This window comes from Ixodes scapularis, unplaced genomic scaffold (genome assembly GCF_016920785.2).
Source record: "Ixodes scapularis isolate PalLabHiFi unplaced genomic scaffold, ASM1692078v2 PGA_scaffold13__105_contigs__length_92229423, whole genome shotgun sequence".
In the NCBI taxonomy this organism is placed as follows: domain Eukaryota; kingdom Metazoa; phylum Arthropoda; class Arachnida; order Ixodida; family Ixodidae; genus Ixodes; species Ixodes scapularis.
In genome coordinates this window covers 30,225,496-30,245,693 of record NW_024609839.1, presented here as the reverse complement: position 1 = coordinate 30,245,693, position 20,198 = coordinate 30,225,496, and the positions used below count along the sequence as shown (strand labels likewise).

Here is a 20,198-nt window from a genome sequence, read left to right as displayed (position 1 = left end):
GGCTTACGTAAGTTCTGACAGAGCGTTTTCTTCAGGAGAGCCCTAAAATTGTACCCTGCAAGCTGTAACATCTGTCCCACACGAAGAAAATGTCCTTCACTCATGAAGTGGCACCTATTTTTAACATTCAAAGCAGCGAATAACCGCGACAATCTTTTTCATTGGTCAGCTCGCACGGAGATCGGCAAAACCAATGCGTTGTGGAGAATTCGTCTGCTAGCGGAGACCCCGAGCTCGCCAGGGGCGCTGCGATCACTTTTCGCCCGCGATCCTCGGGAGTGGCCAGTATTGGTTTACACGGTATTTGCCGTAACGCTGGACTGTCAAGTTGGACCGTCAGTTCGAACCGTTGCAGACTACAACCTGCCTTTTCGTCAAAACGCCGCGACTGGGGTTGTACCAAAACTGCCGGGAAATGTTTGGAGATAACTTTCCACGTGTTTTCTGTCTGACCGGTTCGCCTGGGAACGTGGATAGCTGCTATAAAAAAGAAAACCAGACACCGTCGGAACATGATCGCTTGTGCGCGAAGCCCTTTGGGTTGAATCCTGGGATACTTGAGGTCGTAAGATTTATTTGTTTTGTCCCAACATGATCTCGAAAAAACCTTGAAGTTGTGCGATCCACCCGCGGACCACGTTCAGTGCGCCTTCACGATCAAACGGCCGCCTGATCGTTCAAAGTCTAATATTTTCTTTTAAACTCGTTCAAACTGTCCTCTGCTTGTTGAAACGACAGCGGTCACTAGACAAACGTTGCGATAAGATATGCATGCCTCAAAATACGTTTAGGTTTGAAGGTCGTTTTCTGTAAGTAGGCTCGGCGTAAACTGTATATTGAAGGAGATGCCGATCATTGTTACCACTCTCCATCGCCAACTTGTTTTTACCGAATTCCTATCGCTCAATTTTGCTTACGATTTTCATATTCGACGTCGAGCATCGCAGCTACCTACCGTACACGCTTTTGCAACCTGAGCGACGTCATGATTGAAAGTTGCTAGCAGAATCTTATCATGTAAATAACGCTCTAAGGTACATTCTGCGGCGTTCACGCTGAATGAATCGACGCACATCACATTATTTAGACGAAGTTCTGCAGTGTAACGAGCCTCGTTAATTTCGGTCAGACTACTAGAGTGGTAAGGTAGGAAGACGTAGAATAAGCACTTCCAACGCTAAAAGGAGCACGGGGACTGACACCGACGCCGACGACATCAGATTCCAAGGGTTTGTTGATGCGGGTCGTAGCGCTTCCTGCCAACGTCCCATCGCGGTGCGCGGCACCAGTGGTGTACCGCTAGGGGAGCTCCTGTTTGTTTGTAAATATGAGCTGGTGTATAAGGTGTGCACAGGCACTCAAATGTAGCATCCGGTGAAAGCTTCCTGTTGAACGTTATCCTTTCGAACGAAAGCTCGAACCTTTCCCTGCAAATACAATTTTCTTGACATCTGATTTTTGTTTTGTTTTTTATAAGCGCACTCGCATTCTTTTTAAAGCTGTTTTTGTATAAAAGGTAGTGACGGGAAAGCATTTACGCAGAAGGTAGGAGCCACCTGTTAATTGCTCAGTTCATTGAGCAGGTAACATTACTCAAAGGTTTCAGTTTTTGCTACTCCTTCTCCTCTTGGTGAGTGTAACACCAAGAAAAATTTTGCATGCGAAGTACTAAAATTTGTAAGCTTAGTCTACTCACTAGATAAGATTCGCTTTGGAGTGACCCCACCTCAGGCATCTTGGTGCATAAAATCCTCGTTGCCACTTAACTGACACTCTATCCGAAATCGCAGAAAACGCCTTTTCGTTCACCAGAATATATTATAGTGATGACCTTGTGTGTTCGCAGAAATATTTAAAGAAGAAATAAGTAGTATTTATTTCTGAAAATAATGTAAGTTGAGATTTATGTTTCCACCCGTGCGTTTCACATGGATGTGACTATATCACTCAACTTGCCTGTCGAGCTGGTATAGTGATAAGCAAAAAACAATCTTCTCTGTCAAACTAAAGATGCACGCGATGTCCCCGTCATGTGTTCGAATATTAATTTGAACGTTCTTTTTTTCTCTACAGTGTTCCGTTCACCAAAGTAAGTACGCTCCATTCAGGTACTTTCAAAATATTTTATCATTTGCTACGGTTACGCCTTTGTTTCTGTTTAGTTCAGTCAATAGACCTGTTTCTCTCGGCCAGGGGTTGCTGTAGCGTTCACGAGACGCGAACACAAAAGAGGCGCCTTCGCTAGCGTCCGCGAGACGCGACCATTTAATGCTGGCGTGAAGCCGTGTCCTAGCATCCCATCATGCACTTTCCGCCTTTGTAAGCCGGCGTCTGTCAGCGTTCCTCCGCGTCTACTCATGGTTCCCGCCAACGTTACTAGAACAGCTCGGTTTGGAAACTGTCATAAATCCTGCCCTGAAAAAGTACGCCACCGATTCGTGCTCGAGAACCGATCTCTTGGCGATCGCAACGCCGTCATTCCTCCCGCAACGGCCACTCGAGAGACTGCAGTGCCGCTTCTATGCGCCTTGCAAGTGGGCTCATTTTCGTCTTCTGCGCATGAGAAAGGAAGTAGCGGTGACGTAAGAACGCCGAGCCCTGATTGGCTGATCGCGACCCCCTATCTCAGCGTCGTCTGCTCCTTTGCAACGTCGTCTGCTCGCAACATCGTCTGCGTCTGTCTTACCTTTCCTGCCACTTAACGAGCGAGCTCGACTTCGCCTTTCAGAGAGGGCAGACGAAATAACTCGAGCGGTACGTTGTTTTTGTCTAACAACTAGCAGACGCGCATCAAGGAGGGAAGTCAAAGGTGGCGAGGTGTCCTGAGGTGCCGAGGTTTGTTTGCTAAGAACCGAGAGTGAGCGTGTTTGTGTCCGCAAGTTCTCTCCCAAATACTTTTTCCCTCCTTTCGTGTGCGGCGAGACCCCTCATTCTTTAACGGCGTCGGCGGGTTGGCGCAGTTAACGTCGTCTGCTTTACGTCTGCTGCGATGGCTGCTTTACCTTTCCTGCGTCTGTCGGAGATTCGCCGATTTTTCACCGGCGAGAGTCACCGTTGCCTCGGGAAACAAGGAGATAACAAGAACAAGAAATTGACCTCTTAATCTAAAATTGAGGTCAGCGATCAAAGTATAATACGGGAAGGGTTCCCAAGGGTCGCGCGGGCATATTCCATTCAGCACGCCAGCCGGTCGTGGGCAGACGGTCGCCGAATCGCGGAGTGCCTGCTAGGCCTAACAACCGAAGCTCGCTTGGTGGCGTTCGGTGGGATCATGGCCGTTGGAGCTTTTCCCGGATGTTTGTGGATCCAGCGTTCTTGTTCGTCGTGGTGTGTTTCAGGTACTTTCTACTTTTTTCTTGCTGCTTGAAGTCGGAACGCGTGAGAAGCGCACGTAGAAAAATAAACGTCCGTGGGTCGTCGCGACCGCGACGCTGTCGGCCATGCGAGCTTCGGAGCTGTCGTAGGATTTCGTCGTAACCTGCGCAAAACTTACGAAAATTTCGTTTCGTGAATACGAATTTGTTCTTAAGTTTTGTCTTACGCACATTTTTGGCGTAAGATCGTTTCGTGAATCTGGCCTTCCGAAAGTCGCAGGAAAGCTAAGACAGACGCGGACGACGTTGCAAAGGAGCAGACGACGCTCAGATAGGGGGTCACGATCAGCCAACCAGGGCTCGGCGTTCTGACGTCACCGCTACCCCCTGCGCAAGAAGCAGACGAACTTGCCCTCCGCATTGGTTCGGGAGCACCGTAATCGGTAGCGTCTGTTCGGACTGATATTTTAGCTTAAATCGTCCAATTAGGCGCCGAAGCGTGTACAGTGGAAGTTAGGGCAGCCAACCCCCGGCTCCCAAGTGGACGCGCCGCGTTTATTTACCAAAGTTAGGACGGACCAAGGTCGGGACGCGCTACCTGAAGTCATCGGTGTGACATGGCTGACGAAACACAATATTAATTTTGCCGAAAAACCTCTAAACTAAATGTGTATCTAAACATCACACTCCCGTAATTTTGTACCAACCTCCAATAAAAGTTCCTACAAAAAGCTTGTTTCGTTTGTTTTCCGCAAAAGCATGCTTTCTAAAAGCTCACCGTGACCAGCTCACCGTGACCACAGTAAAGAAACGAGATTGCGTTGCCATTTTGGCACCTTGACACTGGGAGTTTCCGTACTCTGGGAACTTTCAGTGACTCTAGCAGTAGCCAATAAATCTAATTTCATGTTTCAACTCGTCGCTAAAGGGTAGCGCTGTTATCGTACTTAGCTCGGTTTCGGTAGCCGCCAGCGGCCCTGGTTTCGAGGTTGAGTTTCCCAACTTTAATAACGTTGATTTCCGCGCACTAAAAGAGCGTTTGAAACGACGCAACGCTACGCACAGCGGAAACGCGACCTAAAAATATGTGATGTTGCTCGCCAGAGGGTTGTTCAAAATTTGAGGGCTGCAGGTCTATACCACTTAGAAGACAAGGCACACGTTACCCCACTCCCCTACACGTCATCCCTAGTGGCTCCACGTAGCGTCTCCTAGCTTGTGGCAGCATCGCTGTCAGCCCCTCTCACTGCGTCTCCCAACGAGCGCGACGCTGGCACAAGGCGTCGCCAAGACGGACACGTATGCCGCTATGCTGCCACTCTCGTAAAGCTTCGGCGCGTTTGCCACTTGGGGTGGTTTGGGGATCCACTAATGATGACTGCATGAGCAAGCCTTGTCTTTTATGTGGCATTGGCTCAATCGACTACCTATTGAGTGGACGGATTTTGGTTTCTAAACGCGGTGTCACTGGGAGAAATACAGCGCTAGATTGAGGGAGATGGGGGGCTAAGCAGATTGCAGTTAAGGGCCTCACCCCCGAGAGCGAGGGAACGGGGCATATTTCCTCTAACATTCTTAATAAATATATAAAACCTCCTATGGCGAAACTTGGAACGCCAGGTATGCGGCTGGTGTTACTCCTGCAGGTTTCCGGACGAGTGCATATTGTGAAAAGGCCGATCATTGTTTACAGTCGGGCGGAAACATTTCTGTTTACATAAGAATGTGCGAAAGTGGGAAACGGTTTATGTAGGGTGTGTGTGTGTGTGTGTGGGGGGGGGGGGGGGTGGGGGGGGGGTGTAAATTACGAAGCGTGCGAGAAACACCGGTAATCTGCTCGAAGTCCGGGGCTCATTTACTGCTTAATGTGCAAACTATTTTTGATTCCGAGCCACCCGACTTTCTTCCCCACGCACGACTTTTTTAATGAAAGAGTGGGAAATTAAAAGGTCCACGGACATAAAAACAGTGTCGAACACCGACACTTTGTTGCGATATTGCTGGGCCACACTAACTTTCGATGCATTTTTCTCATTTTCTTTACGATGAGGGGGAGGGGCAGGTGCTCATCAGTTTAGTGCCTCTATATTTCTTAATACGACCCTGGACCAACCCTTGGTGTTAACGTCTAGGGCGTGGTACTCAAAAAGTGAATGGAAAAAACCTAGTGGCGGACGGGCACTTGTGGAAGGGAGGTTTCCAATCGCGTCAGGTCAAGAAACGAGAGATTTAGACAATATTTTGTCCGAGATTCCTTTGTAGTTACTGCTTACTGACGCAACAATCTTAAATTTTCTTTGTTTTCTTTTTTGTCGTGGCAGTTACACTGTTGATGCATCATACAAAAACGAAAAGACACTGTACTCGCTGCAAGCATGTTGACAGAATTGTCTGCGAACACACTTCGAGCACGCTGTAAGCATGTTTGCTTCACACGTGTGAATGTTTTGAACAAGTTTGCAGACAGTGTTTTTATATTATCAATGTGAGAGGACAACAGTATAAGGAACAAACACGCCTCAAACAGTGCCCGCACACTCTTTTGTTGTATAAGCAGTGCGACTGTGGCTTTAGGAGTAATGGCGGCTCCTTTCAAGTTCGAACCCAGATCGGCCTACCATAGCATTTTCCTCCTCGAATATAATGCTTTCCACGTATTTAGCATTTCTACAAACCCTAGGCGGTACGAGTCTCATTGTGAAATATATTAATAAGCTTGTTTTCTTCTAGGCAGCGGCACCCTATTTGATCTCGAAGATGTGATTTACCAAGTCCTCGTGCGAAATTGCTCTTACAATGAAAGGCTGGTCACTTTTGATGTCACTGGAGATAACAAAACCCGAGGTCGCCCTGAACTCCTCGCCACGTATGTTATGCTACTCTTTATTTCGAAAACAATAAATTATAAAACGAACTAAGGTCACTTTAAATTAGAAGTACCGGTGTAACAAGTTTCAACGCCAAACTACAGATCCCTATTTATAACTACTTAATATGCGTTTCAAATATTCTCCTACGTGTATCAGTTTGTGCCGTGTTATGTACTTATACGTGCACGTACTGCCGAAAAGCAATGATCAGATTAAACCCTCCCCCCAACACTAAAAAAAAAACAAAAAAACGGCATTAGTCATTCGCATTCGACAGGAGGCATGTTGTCACTTCACTAAGGTACGTGGATTATAGTGAAAAACGCTCACCGCTGGTGACATCGCTGATGCTAGGAAAGCAACGCAAGTAACACGACGGTTAAACCCCGAGAGAAACGACAACTGCTCAGAATTCTTAAGATTCGCGTCCTTTCTTCGCCTTTCCTTCAATAAACCGGTAAATGTATGTCATGTTTATGTACAAAATGCTAAATCTCTTACAAAACACGAGACCATTGAGTAGCTATACGTAGCGTCTGTTTTTCATGTTTACTTTTAACTAGAAGCACTCCTTAAAATATGGCTCTACACTACAAAAATCTAGTCGTAAAATACCTCTTATGCGTTCTTCGGCTGGCTTATATTTGGCGCCCTAAAAGTTATTTTAAGAACCCTACAAAAGACTTATTCGTAAGAAACCTATAAGGGGTTCTTAAAGGGGCGGTGCAACGATTTTCAGGCTTTGTCCAATTCAATTATTTTTGAAGAACAGAAAGTCGTATTTTCTTGCGAGCGCTAGTTCCCCTTCCGTCCGTCCCTAGTCGGTCGCCTTTTGAGTGACGTACTCTGGGGGATCACCTGGTTTCCTCTTGGGTTCTTTTTTTCAGAAACCCCAGCCGCTTCCTCCGCAATTTTCGATTTTTAAAGGATTAGCATCGTTCAAGGTCACGGCGAGCGATCGACGCAAAAAACGGTTCGCGGTGACGGCGAGTGTAGCAGCGGAGGGGGACAGGTTCTGTTCACTTCCGCGTATCCGCCAGAGTACGTCACACACCAGTCCCGTTAACCACCACACGCGGCGGCAGAACGGTAGATATTTTGTTGTCTTCTTTGCGACCATGCACTGTAATAGCGGTTTTTCGGGGCAAAGTGACGCCTTTTTGGTAACTTGCGCTTGGATATATCCAAGCGCAAGTTTGTATTTTTTTTTGTTGTTGTTTAAAAAAATTTGTATTTTTTTATACTGTTTATAAACAGTATAAAAAAATACAAATACAAACTGCCGATTCTTTCAACGCTAAAATTGTTGCACTGCCACTTTAAGCTCCTTTTTGATGCGAAAGAGTTCTTCGTCGCCCAGCTGCCCGTCTAATACGCCAGGGTGCGATAGTGTTTGAGGCGAAACTTCCTTGACGAGCTGAAAGAATTCTTGGGGCGCCGAAAAACCTTACAAGAACGAATTGTTTTTTTTTTTTTACAGTAAATTGCGTGGACTACTTAGGGACGTTGTCGGCTCACTCGGACGGTCCTTGCAGCATCTGCATAGAAGCAAACTCCTAGAAAGTACAATGCTAATTGACAGACTAAACGATAACTCTGGTCGAGAGCGAAAGCAAACTAAAAGATTGGTATCGCTTTAATGGCACGACATATAATCACTAACGGAATATTACGTCAAAATGAGGCAATGCACTCCACTAAAACCGATTTTAATGATTCACCCAGCTGCTCTTTAGCGGGCGGCAAGCGAGTTAGCTTTTAGTCGAAAAACACCGGCGCTGCACCCTCGTGACGTCACGTCTTGGAGGACCTGCGGTCGCTTGGTTGTACCGCGTACCGCAGCATCCTTTTGACGTCACGTCGCGTACGTACTATGGTGCCTGGAACGCGTCTCCGACGCGTTCCAGGCACTATATTAGTTTACTGCTTCCAAAAAAGTGGTCCCTCGATTTCCGCCTGATGACGTCATAAAAGTGTCATGCTGTTGCCGATCGCGATCCTGGCGGCGTCTCAACAGTTGTGGTGTATATGACGGACGCCTGTTCTGCTGTAGGTCGCTCTCCACTGTGACAGTCCACGGAAGTTAAAGCAGCCGGCAGTTGGGACGCCGTGACGACAGCGACACTCGCGTTCGCTCGTGCTTTCCGCCAGCATGTCTAGGGCCAACCGCCAGGATCGCGACAGGCAACAGCGTGACACTCCTGCTTCTGTGACATCATTTGTTGCCACTTTGGGACCACTTTTGATGTATGGGCGGGATAGGGCGCTAAGCACACCAGTCGGAGACGCGCTCCAGGCACCGCAGCCGTACGGCTGATGATCAGTGTTGCCATCCCTTTAGCAGGTAGTTTAGGTTGTGCCGAAGACTCCCGAAACCAAAGTTTGAGCCGTGATATTTTTAAAACAACACGCAATATCGAGAACAAAAAAATATACCCCGTAATTCAGGGACACTGCTTTAGCTGAAAACCAGTCCCGATCCCATATTCAAAAATACTGACTGGAGTTAACCTTTAGAAAACGCGAGGCATATCGAGTCCCGCGCATCTCATTATCCCGCGTCAGCCAATGAGATCGCTGCATTATATCGATAAGAATGCCGAAGGACCAATCAGAAAGCAAGAGGCGCAAACATGATAAGTCCGGTTTTAAGCTGTCAGCGACTATGCGGGCCGAAACCGAGGAAGAGGAGGAAGCAAAAGCACGCGAGGACGTCAGAACACTGAGTTCAAACTGTTTGTGGGTACACACACAAAAAAAAAAAAAAAAAGGAATCCGCTCTTAAAAAGTGGTTTTCAACGGCCCAAGAAATTTTAGAACGGTTTTGAGTCAAGCACTGTCGACCCCCGGCGCAGTAGAAAAACAAGTTGGGGATTAAGAACTCTTTCGCGTCAAAAAACGAAGCTTTAAAGGACCCCTCATAGGTTTTTTACGAAAAACTCTTTTATGGGCTGCTTAAAGTAACGTTTTATAGTGCAAGAAATGGACGAGCCGAAGAACCTGTAAGAGTGTCTTTACGACGAGATTTCTTTTAAAGTGAACTCTAGCCCAGATGCCTTTGTCTCCACTGTAATTGTCGGACGCGTTCGAATCGGAACGCCGGACGCCGACGTTCCGCTTTCTAACGCGCTCTACGAGTGCAGCGGAGACAAAGGCGGCTAGCTTGGCGTCTACCCCCTAACCGTTCCAATCAGAGCTCTTGGCGTTCCGATGTCCCTGCGTGCTCTCGTCTCCTCCTGTCCCCCACTTTTCGCTCGCACATATGCAAACTTGAAACGCAAATCGTATTTTTGTTTTTCTCAGTTGAAGATGCGCGATGAGCTTGGATGAGCGGGACTGCAGCAAGCGCTAGAAGGCGATGGATCGAGCAGCGTCAAAAGTGCATCGTCACGGCGCGGCTCTGTTCCCTTCCTGTTATCGGCTCGACCAATCGCGCGCAGTGTAATGCGGCGTGATCCTGCGCTTTCTTCCGTGCCTGATCGGTGTACCCGGTGAAACACAACGACGACGAGGGCCGATTCACTTTTGGCGCCGCTCGATTAGCACCTCCTGGACAGCTTTCAAGCCTGCGCGTCACGTGACATGACGCCACGTCCCGGAGGCCTGCACGAGCGCTGATTGGATGCGAGTGCCGCGTCCGCGTTCGCGTGGGGCTCGTTTCCCTATCCTAGTCCCGCGTGAACGCTGACGCGGCACTCGTATCCAATCAGCGCCCATGCAGGCCTCCCGGACGTGACGTTATGTCACGTGGCGCCCAGAATCTAAATACATTTTCTTTTTTGGTAACGAAGTAGCGACATAGTTTTAAGAAAAGAAACAATTAACGTATTTTCGTTACGTTGTGATGAAGTAACGCGTAACGGTATCTAGTTACTTCTGAAAGGGAATGGGCGTACAACACGAGTTCCCTACGTCGTTCTCGTCCCAGCTCGCACCCGCGATTATCGCAACTAGAAAACGTTACATATACCATAAGGTAGATCTGAACAAGGCATGTCGGTATAGCCAAAGTGATCCCCGCACGAACGCGTTATAAGGCGAGCAGTATTGGAAGCATTAAGAATAACGAGAAAACAACGCGTTACTTTCAAGTCTGAGGAAACGCGTTTCTTTTCAACCACAGTATCGAGTAACGTACTAAGTCACTATTTTAGTAAGTAACGAGTAATGGTAAGAAGTTACGTGATCTCACTAAGGTATGCATGTTCGAACAGCGATCTGTGTTCCGTGATAAGTGCTCAGAAAAGAGCCTCCGGAAACCTCATGGCTTTTGCTTTCTTAACTTGGTCTTAATAACTTTACCACCTCTCGTGTTGTCTTTGTTTGTTGTTGCTCTTTCTTTTATGAGTGGTAGAGGTGCGTTGGATTTGTGGACTATGTTTGCCTTCGATATATTTTTTTCATATTTTTTTTTAAGAGTGAGCGAGCACAAACAGTGCAAATTTGTTCCGGAACACTATAAAAAGTACCGCTATATTTATTGATGTAATTACTACTAATTGTTGTTTCCATCTGGGACTTGAAGCATTATCTGACGAACGATATTATAGTGAAGAATAAAAACTATCGCTGATTATAATTTTAATAGCGTTGGCAGGCCCTACGAAGATTAATCTTATTTACAGCTACGGGTAGCAGTAGCTATGCCCTGAAGTGTTATCGCGTTGCAGATTAAAGCTACAATCAAACTGCTCGTACATTACACAGAGGGCGTGGTGTTCCCTGCAAACACAGTGAAAGAATTATCTGCGACCGCACCTCAAGCGTACTCGGAGATTCTCTGCTTTGTACATATGCGAATATGTCTGCAAACAGTTCGTGTAGGGCCCGTGTCACTGTACCGCCATGGAAAAAAGAGGCCTTAGCGCCTCCTGACGGTCTTTTGTACGTGGCGTGAGCGCAGCTTAGCGGTACAGTTTTTTGACGCAGGTACCCACCAGTGAAGATCAAAGTCGGCCCGGTGGTCTACCAGGCCGCCAAAGTAGAGTCTCTAAAGCTGTCTGCTGTATACGTACAGATTTTTCACAACAACCAGTCTGGTGAGGGGGGTAAGGCGTACATATCGGAACAAGTAGAACACGAAGACGAGTACATGTGGTCTGTCACCAGGGGAGCGGATTTCACCGCTAAGGCCAGGTTCAGTATAAACGTGCCACTAATTTATCAGTTCTCGACAGAATTTTCGACAACACTGACGACAAGCTCTGGATCTACCAAAATCGAAACACGCACTACGCGACAGCTGATTAAACAAGATATAAAAATACCCCCAGGAGCCACTCTCGAAGCCAAGTGGTATGTCAACGAAGCACAGGTGGTGCGTACGATTTGCTATTTTTTATCGATGTTTCGTTTAAAAGTTACTGAAATATCACACTATGTATATAGGGACACCGTTGTTGGAGCCACCTTTCTGTGGAATGACAGCAATAAAGTGAGCACAAATTTATAAGGGCACAATAAAAACATTTTGATAAATATTGGCACATCGAGACGCCACGTTGAAGCCACCTTCCGCAAATGTTCTCGCATTTTATGGTAAATGACCGGCAAAACCTTTCAATTCTAGAAAAAAAAAAACGTTATTATAAAAGAAGCAGGTACTCAAAAACCAAATGTTTAATTTACATACAAATGTCTTAAGGGTTTGCACGGTGAAATCCGGAAGTTACTCATTGTCTGCTATGGTCCCGTAGAGAGGGCCAGATTATGGTCAGATGTGATAGTTATTTCATCAAACGATCCCCCGCCCCCCTCCCCAAATATTCGTTAAATTATTCATGAACATGAATACGGAACTTCACGTAAAATTTCGCAAGTATGCACGGCTTGTCGTGTCGTGACCTCACATCAGCCATGATAACGTCAGAGTCACGGACGTTGACTTACTCTCGGTTTTGGATCAATATGGTTGATGGTGTGTACAACGATCATCGTCCGAAAATTGAGCTTCTTCAATACCGTAAATCTTGTCTTTCTTAGAATGAAGTTATTTTACTAAGACAGCAGTCAAGAGCTGTCGTGGCACTCTTAGCGTGACGTTACGTTTTGCGGGTGCAACCTGAGCAGTTGGGTACTGTTTAAAATTGTATTACTTGTGCGGCGGAGCAAAAGAAATTCGGATATTGGTAACATGATATTTCTAAGAGCGATGACAATATAATTTAATTGTTTTCTGAAAGTAAAAAAATTTATCAGAAAATTCATTTAAGTAAATATTTATGGAGAGAGTTGTACTTTTCTGGCTATTTAAAACCAATCATCACGTAGCTCTCAACATAAAACAAAACAGAGCAAGTGTAGAACTAGCTTCAGACAAAAAGGTCGACTGAATGCGCAAGCGCAGTAAGAAGTCTCGTAACTAGGATGATCTGTAGGTCTTCTGCGCGTCACTAATGTTTCCCGGCAGCATTACTGATTGTCCAGTACAGAGAGACCACCGCCACGTTTAGCAGTGAAGCTACTAACAGGGGTACGGAGCTGGTGGTGTCATTACTGCATTTCAGTTTTCTCAAAGTTAGATTTTACGGAAAACGTTACTTTCTTATTTATTTTCTTTTGTGTAGCTTTTGTGATTTCAGAAAAAATATGTTTTCTCGAGGCATTTTTTTTTTGCCTCGCATACTTGGGGTATTTTGATCCGAACTTCTGACAAAAAAGTACCTGTAGAACAGCCGAATATATGCGTAAATTCTCAAAGACTTGCTTCAGATGCGTAAAGTCAGGGTCACACTGCTCAGAGAAAAAACAATCTGCAAATACGAGTCACCGCAATATCCGTGGTTCAAATTCCGAGTGCCAAACTTCCTCCTCGAACTCGTTGCCATGCGGCAATTGAAGCACGGACCTCGCGTTAACTCGCGTTCAAATCTCTATGCAGACTCTCTTTTGTATTATGTACAAGCAGTATTACACCGTGCCCCGGATTTAACTTCTCGGACCAAACTTAAAATGCAATAGCTTGACAAGAAACTTTATTAGGACTCGTAATTGTATCACTAGTTTAGACGTGTATATTTACGTTTTTAATAAATTTTGAGGGAAATCAGTGACCATCAGAAATTTCGCCGTGCCTCGCTGACGATTTAACCGAAACTTGGATCACGCAATCAATCTTTGTTTTCATTATGTTGTATCTCTACAGGTGGTGCCGTGGGTGGCAGACATCTTCGTGAAGGGTTACGTTGCAGCATTGTTTGAAACGCCCGACAAGAACCTAACATGGAGGTACTTAGACGTGCAAGGGTTCGAACATGAACACTTAACAAGAATAGGGAAAGGCGTCACGTTTCAGGCTTTGGGGCTGTTCCAAGCAAACGTAGCTCAGAGCTACCACCTCTCCACCACTCAGAAAAAATTAGCGCAGCGCACCACGAGCCTGGCAAAATATACTTTTAGCAAGAAACCTCATGAACCACGACCGAGTGGATGGAAACACGTTTTTGAAATAATAACAGACATACTAATAAAAACAGTTCTAAACTTTACTTTGTTTGCGAGTAAACGTTAAAAGAAATCTAAAAAAAGTATTTTGTTGACCTTTTGTAAAGAGCGTTTCTTTTGTTTAGCCGCATGGAAAACTCGAAACAGGTCAATTTTATATTAAAATTGTGATGTCAAAGAATACTTTGCTTTAACCCCTGACAACCTAAAAACCCAATCCTTTCCTTCAGTTGACTTAAGCCTTAGGTGGTCTTTTAGGTGACTATAGTTTCGTCAGAATATCAGGTGAGCATAGCGAAGCACGAAGCGCAAGAGAAACTAGAATAATGTAGAAGGGCAAAGTTCAATTAGGTTTTGCTTTTTATCCAAAATAATATTTGAGGAAAATAACATGGATTGAAAAGGTGCTAATAAGCTGGTGCTACACATTTGAAACTCTACCAAAACTCGAATTGATTATAGTCACAGGCAGTCAAGAAACGTAGAGCGAAGCCTATTTTATGATCTCGCTGTAAAGTTCCATAAATGCTTCGACCTGATTATTATGGCCATAAGGGTAAATCACTAGTTTCCTAAGATTTTAAACTCGCACTCCTAGAGTCAAACTCAGACCATAAATGTGGGTGGAACTATGATATATTTGTAATGAAGAAAATAAAGGTGACCGTATACAGGATGTTATAAGAAGCTGGCAAACTCGCTCCCACAAAAAGTACGCATCGAAAAATGAAAGTTTTATAAATTAATGTTTTCTGCCACTGGGCAATTAAGTTTTATATAATTAGGCCAAAATTAGTTTTTGTGTTTTATTTTTAATTGTTTCGAGGTATGGTTTCAACCAGTGTTGTACGGAACGGCGTTCCAAGGAACGGCGTTCCTGGAACGCGTTCCTTTTAGGAGGAACGAAGGAACGCCGCCGTTCCATTTTGCATCGGGGGAACAGGAATCGAAACTCGTTACGTTTTTACTTGAACGGAAAAGGGAACGGCGTTCTTTTTTTCGTGTAGTGGGGTATTTTGTTTTTAAATTTCTAAGAGGGAAATTTTAAAAGTATGAAAAAATAGTTTTCCGCAGAGCAGAATCTCGTTAACTTCTTGGTTACTTATCTTAGGGTTTATTGTGTGGTCCTCGTTTAGTAACAGTCGGGTGCAGGAAAGCTAGTGAACAATGTTTCTTTTTTCAGTGCCCGAGACTGCGGTACAAAAAGGAAAACTTTTAAACAAAGGAAAATACACAGAAGAGGGGCGTTTCAAACTCGGCTAATTTCTTTGCTTCCACGAATCCTCAGACACCTAGAAATATAAAGCAGAATATGAAGATAACTGAACTTTCACAGAGACCCTGAGTTACAAGAAAAGAACACGTTACCAGTCATTTAACGCACCCTTGTATCCCGAACGAGGAGATACACAAAAAATACCTTCTAATCCTTTTCCCCCTGTCCCCCACCTTTAAACGGAACAACTAATCCAACATTCACGAACAAGGAATTGTAGTTTTCAAGACAGACCTTCCAAAAGTCCTACTCCCATCTTCATTTGATCGCTTTGCGGACATCAACATCGAGAAGCAACTGTTATTAAGTTCGAACAAGGGACTTTGTTAGATTAAAACGCCTGAGGTTGTTGTAAAACGCTCATGCAATGTACATTTTACTCGTCTGAATTCGTCCACCACATACACGAATATGGTTAAAAGCTAAAATTTTTAAAGGTGAACATATTTATAATTGAAACCCTGCTTCGCTTGCTTTCTTCTCTTGGTGCCCTTCCATCAGGGTATTCAAATATGTATGCTGCCATTTGATGGGATAGATAAAAAAAAACAAAAAACTTTGATCTATCTAACTAAATATGGTATTCAGCAAAATACAAATGTAACGTATGTGTAACGATACGTTTATTTTTTTTAACTGCAACGGGAACGAGTTATTTTTTCACATCTAGATCTTGTAACGGGAACGCGTTCCAAAAATCAGAAGAAACGAGGAACGAGCTTTCGTTCTTTTTTTTGAATAACATGTACAACACTGGTTTCAACATGTACCAAGATTTCAGGTCATCATCAAAAACAAATAAACCAGCACACTTGTAAAGAAATCCAGTACACCCGCAGATATACAGAGTCCCGAAACTTGACTCGATTTGGACGCCTTTCTAATTCAATTTTGGTTTCCCTATCAAAACGCATCTCCATGCCGGTGGTCTGTGCTGCCCCGTGACAAGACCGCCGGGCAATGCCGCCGGGCATTTCTGCCTGACGTAGCTGAACCCAAGAATCAAAGCTTATCTTTTGAGTGCACCTCGAGCAGCTCAGTGCACCATTTCGACGCCTCGAGCCGCCTTCGCCACTTCGAGGGACGCGAGGGGAGAGTTGCGCGCTTTGGCCACTTGGAGCAGGACCCTTGGAGCAGATATGCACTCTTGAAGGGTAGGTGGCTGGTCAAGCCATGGACGGACGTCTACTTGGCAAGCAGAGCAAAAGCTTTTAGCGAGCCCTGTGAAAGTCGAGGCTTCGAAAACCAGCGCACGAGCTGAGCCTTTAGCCCCGCACTCGAAAGACCACATTGCAAAAGCAAGCAACTGTCGTCCGGCATTCCAGAACAACTCCTTTTCATCAAAGCACATCTTCCCCACCAAATTTACAAACGTCCCGACTCCCTCACTTTTGCCCCAAATGCGGTGTATACCCCTCCATCCCTCACACCTACTGGTCTTGTGACCAGACAAATATACGTTAATAAAACGAGCAACTAAATATCCTCTTCCTCGTTACTCGTTTAAAAAGTGGTGACTAGGTAGGTTACTCGTTACTCATATTAAAAGTAAAGCGTTCCTTCTTACTATGAAACGACACTAAATGTGTTGCTTAACTGTAGTAGTAGTTGCCCTTCCGATGTTTACATACTGAATTGCCCCATCGAGCAATATGTTGTTTGGAATCAATTAGGAATTAGCGTTGCCGTGGTTGTAAGCGCCTGTTATGCATTTACGTAAAGCACAAACATTAAAACAAAAACATTGACTACTCCATTTGATGTGCTAGCTAGTTGCTGATATTAGCTTTTTTATGTTTTAGCTCAGAAAGATCCGTAGCTGAAACGTTCTTCTTTAGGTAACAACCAAATTAGGTAATTGGGTAAATTGGGTAGCTTAAGGGCGAAGCTTAAAGGCGTACTCCGCCGATTTTTGAGCTACCTCAACTAACTATATGTTCTGACTCCCCGGCCTTTACCCTTTCTGGTATGCTATTTAGTATCGTGAAATTCATAATAGTTATTGCGAAATCGGCAAACGAAAATCATGCAAAAACAAACATTCAAATATACCCGCCCTTTTCAGGGCCGTGACGTCATTGGAAGGTCAGCTTGCCAGTCGGGCGAGCAGTCTAAAAAATAGAATATGCCAATCATTTGTTCCGTGCTGGAGCGCGGGGACTGGAGCGAGCTTCCAAAGCATTCATTTGACACCATGAAACTGCTTCGAATCAGTTGGGAACAAATTCTACAGTCCAAAGAGTGAACCCCTGCACTTCCACTGACGTCACTTTTTCATTGTTGCCAGTAGACACTTTCAGTTTGAAAAACACGGTGAGGACCAAAATTGTAAATTCAATAACTTCGTGAAAAAAAATATTTTGACCTAATATTCGGGATACTATTTTGGCGATGTTGTTCGGCGAGTTTAGCAAAATTTCAAGCAAATCGGGGGCCATGAAGAAATCGGCGGAGTTCCCCTTTAAAGGGGCACGAAACCCTAAAGGATATATTCTTAATATTTTCTTAACATTTTTATAATATTTAATAACGGCCTTCGTAAAACATATTGTTAACGCAATCGCGAACGAACTACAGCCCTAAGTTTTGAAATAGAGAGAGTCGGAGCCCGGTGTGATGTCGCTTCCTGGCCTTTTACCCTCCCTCGAAAACATGGCGGCGCTGCCGGCGCTCGGCACATGTAGCACTGGTATAATCGGTGAATCGAGGAATCGGACGAAGGTATCTTTTTAGGTGCCGACGACCTCTCAGACTTCGAAAAGGAGATCATCAAACGGTCAAAACAACTGGGTTTGGTGTCTGTATACCGCAGTTTTCGGTTGACTCCGCCGGGGCAGCTTTTCACGAAGAACGCGGCTGACGTGACTCCCCACGTCGCTCACAAAAGTTCACTGCGCGTTATCTTCAACCTCACACCTTTTCTAAGAATTTGTGATCGCTGAAAGGGTCCTAAAATATCTGCAAGCTCGAAAGTGAAGCTTCGTCTGCTCACAGCGAGAGGCGGCAGGCACGGAAAAGAGAGTTTGATCGCGGGACACGGGCGAACATGACACTTCGGATTGGGGTGGTTCGGAGGCGTGAGTGAAACTCGCGTTGCAGGACGATTCAATCTTTGACGTCACTGCACTCGCACGGACGTGCGGGAACTTCAAATTCGACTTTGGGATATTGTTTGTTACTTCCCAAATACTGAGGTGCCAAGTTCCGAATTTTAAGGATAATGCATCGCTTTTTAATCGTTTCGGATAACTAACAAAAAATATTAGTATGACCTGCCAGTGCCCCTTTAAGCGTTCTCCGATTTTTCGTATAGCTTAGATATTCTTGTAGTAAGGCACTTCAGGTGAAGGGGATGTTCTTCCACGTTGGTCGAAAGGAGGAAAAGGCTTGCGTTGGGCCTTGGATACAGTGAGCAGATCACAGAAAACTCATAATTTTCAAAATTCATAAGTCCACTAGTAGACACATACGAATAAATGACAGATGACTAAACGAATACACGAACACTTGGACAACTCGATTCGAGGTCTTGGCCACCATCAGAGAGTGGCTCGTATCTATCTGGCGGTACCGAATTAGAGACTCCTTTCCCTATCTCGTTCGCACTGTTATGAGCTTCCGTCTGTCCCTCTGTCACGCTCCCCCGTGAGGGTCGACGTTCACGTGCGGCGCTGGAGCCCTGGCACTAAACTGTGCCGGGAGTAGGAGACACAAACGGTTGTGGCCTCCGAACACAACGAATCATCCCTGGGGTACGATTTTTGTGACTGCGACAGCGAAAGCGCGAGATTTAATTGCCCTCTCGCGAGGCGGGAAAAGATAGCGTTCGATCAGACATGTACATGTTACTGGAATGAAGTAACTAAAAATGTCGTTAATCATTACTCACTCAAAATGTAACTAAGTACATTGCTCATTGTTGAGATTCAGGAGGAACGCGTGACGTCAGTTTGGAGGTAACGCGTCATTTTTTTGTTGCTTTGAATGCGTTATTTTTATGAAGCAATAGTGGGAGTGACATACACGACAAGCTGAAGTGATCGCCCGCTCGGGCAGCAAAAAAAAACAACGTGATGGAGAGGATGGACAGACGCCACCGCAGATGTTTTGAAGCCCACCTAGGCTGTTAAACAAGCGTAGAATATCCTATAATGTTGAGAATCAATGCAAATTGTTGGGCTAGTTGGTACTGGGAATTTGACGTCATGATGGCGCTTAAGACGAGGACAAAAGGGAGACAGACAACACGGAGCGCTACTTCAACTGTTTATTTTTGAACAATAGGGGGGGGGGGACATACATACACTCACACCGCTTCACCTCAGCCAATCCCGGGCCTCACCGACGCTCGCAAAAACGCTATCTCTTTCTCTAAGAGGGCAATGGAGGCAACGTTGACACACTGTGCTCCAGACTGTTTTATCAAGTCTGCTTCTGTTATTTCCCTGACCGTCTTATCCTTGTGTCTGGCTAGAATCGCGCACGTGTTGAACAAGGCCTGCATCCACAATCGTGACAATGAACTTTCTCTTCATCTTTCAGTTCATTGTCACGATTGTGGATGCAGGCACTTGTTCAACACGTGCGCGATTCTAGCCAGACACAAGGATAAGACGGTCAGGGAACTAATAGAAGCAGACTTGATAAAACAGTCTGGAACACAATGTGTCAGCGTTGCCTCCATTGACCTGTTAGACAAAGAGATAGCGTTTTTGCGAGCGACGGTGAGGCCCGGGATTGGCTGAGGTGAAGCGCTGTCAGTGTATGTATGTCCCTCCCCCCCTATTGTTACAAAATAAACAGTTGAAGTAGCGCTCTGTGTTGTCTGTCTCCCTTTTGTCCTCGTCTTAAGCGCCATCATGACGTCAAATGTTGAGAAAGCTGTCTTTCATCAATCTACCGATCATTTAATAGCTTGAAGTCAGAAATGTTTACCAAATAGAAACATTTTTGTTTTGTTATAATGCTAAGGTGAAGTATGATCCCTCTACATAAAATTATGGTTTACCAGGTGGATCGTTATTGTTTCATTCCTCACCATAGCGTTCGTTTACACGGATGACATAATTCTTACCGGCCGATGTGGATATTAAGGAACTTTATTAAAAATGGCAAAAGTACATATACATAAATATTTACATTACTATTTAAAGCCGCAAAGGTCAGGAGGTGTCACTGTAAGAAAGCGGTAAAGGCAGCACTGCAACTAAACCGTAGCCGCTCGCATCGGTTTGCAGTAGAAACGAACAGTTGGGGACTGAGAGCTTCAAAGTATAGGAAGTGGTGGCGTTTTTC

The 20,198-nt window shown here is 45.1% G+C and overlaps 1 protein-coding gene across 1 annotated transcript; it reads left to right on the top strand.

The window, feature by feature from the left end:
• Positions 1 to 1,327: 1,327 nt before the first annotated feature.
• Positions 1,328 to 13,694, top strand: LOC115327359. Its single transcript, XM_040207294.1, has 6 exons — positions 1,328 to 1,364; positions 1,584 to 1,630; positions 2,074 to 2,089; positions 6,045 to 6,180; positions 11,114 to 11,501; positions 13,329 to 13,694. Exons 1-6 carry the CDS (start codon positions 1,328 to 1,330, stop codon positions 13,692 to 13,694), a joined length of 990 nt encoding a protein of 329 aa, XP_040063228.1.
• Positions 13,695 to 20,198: the final 6,504 nt, after the last annotated feature.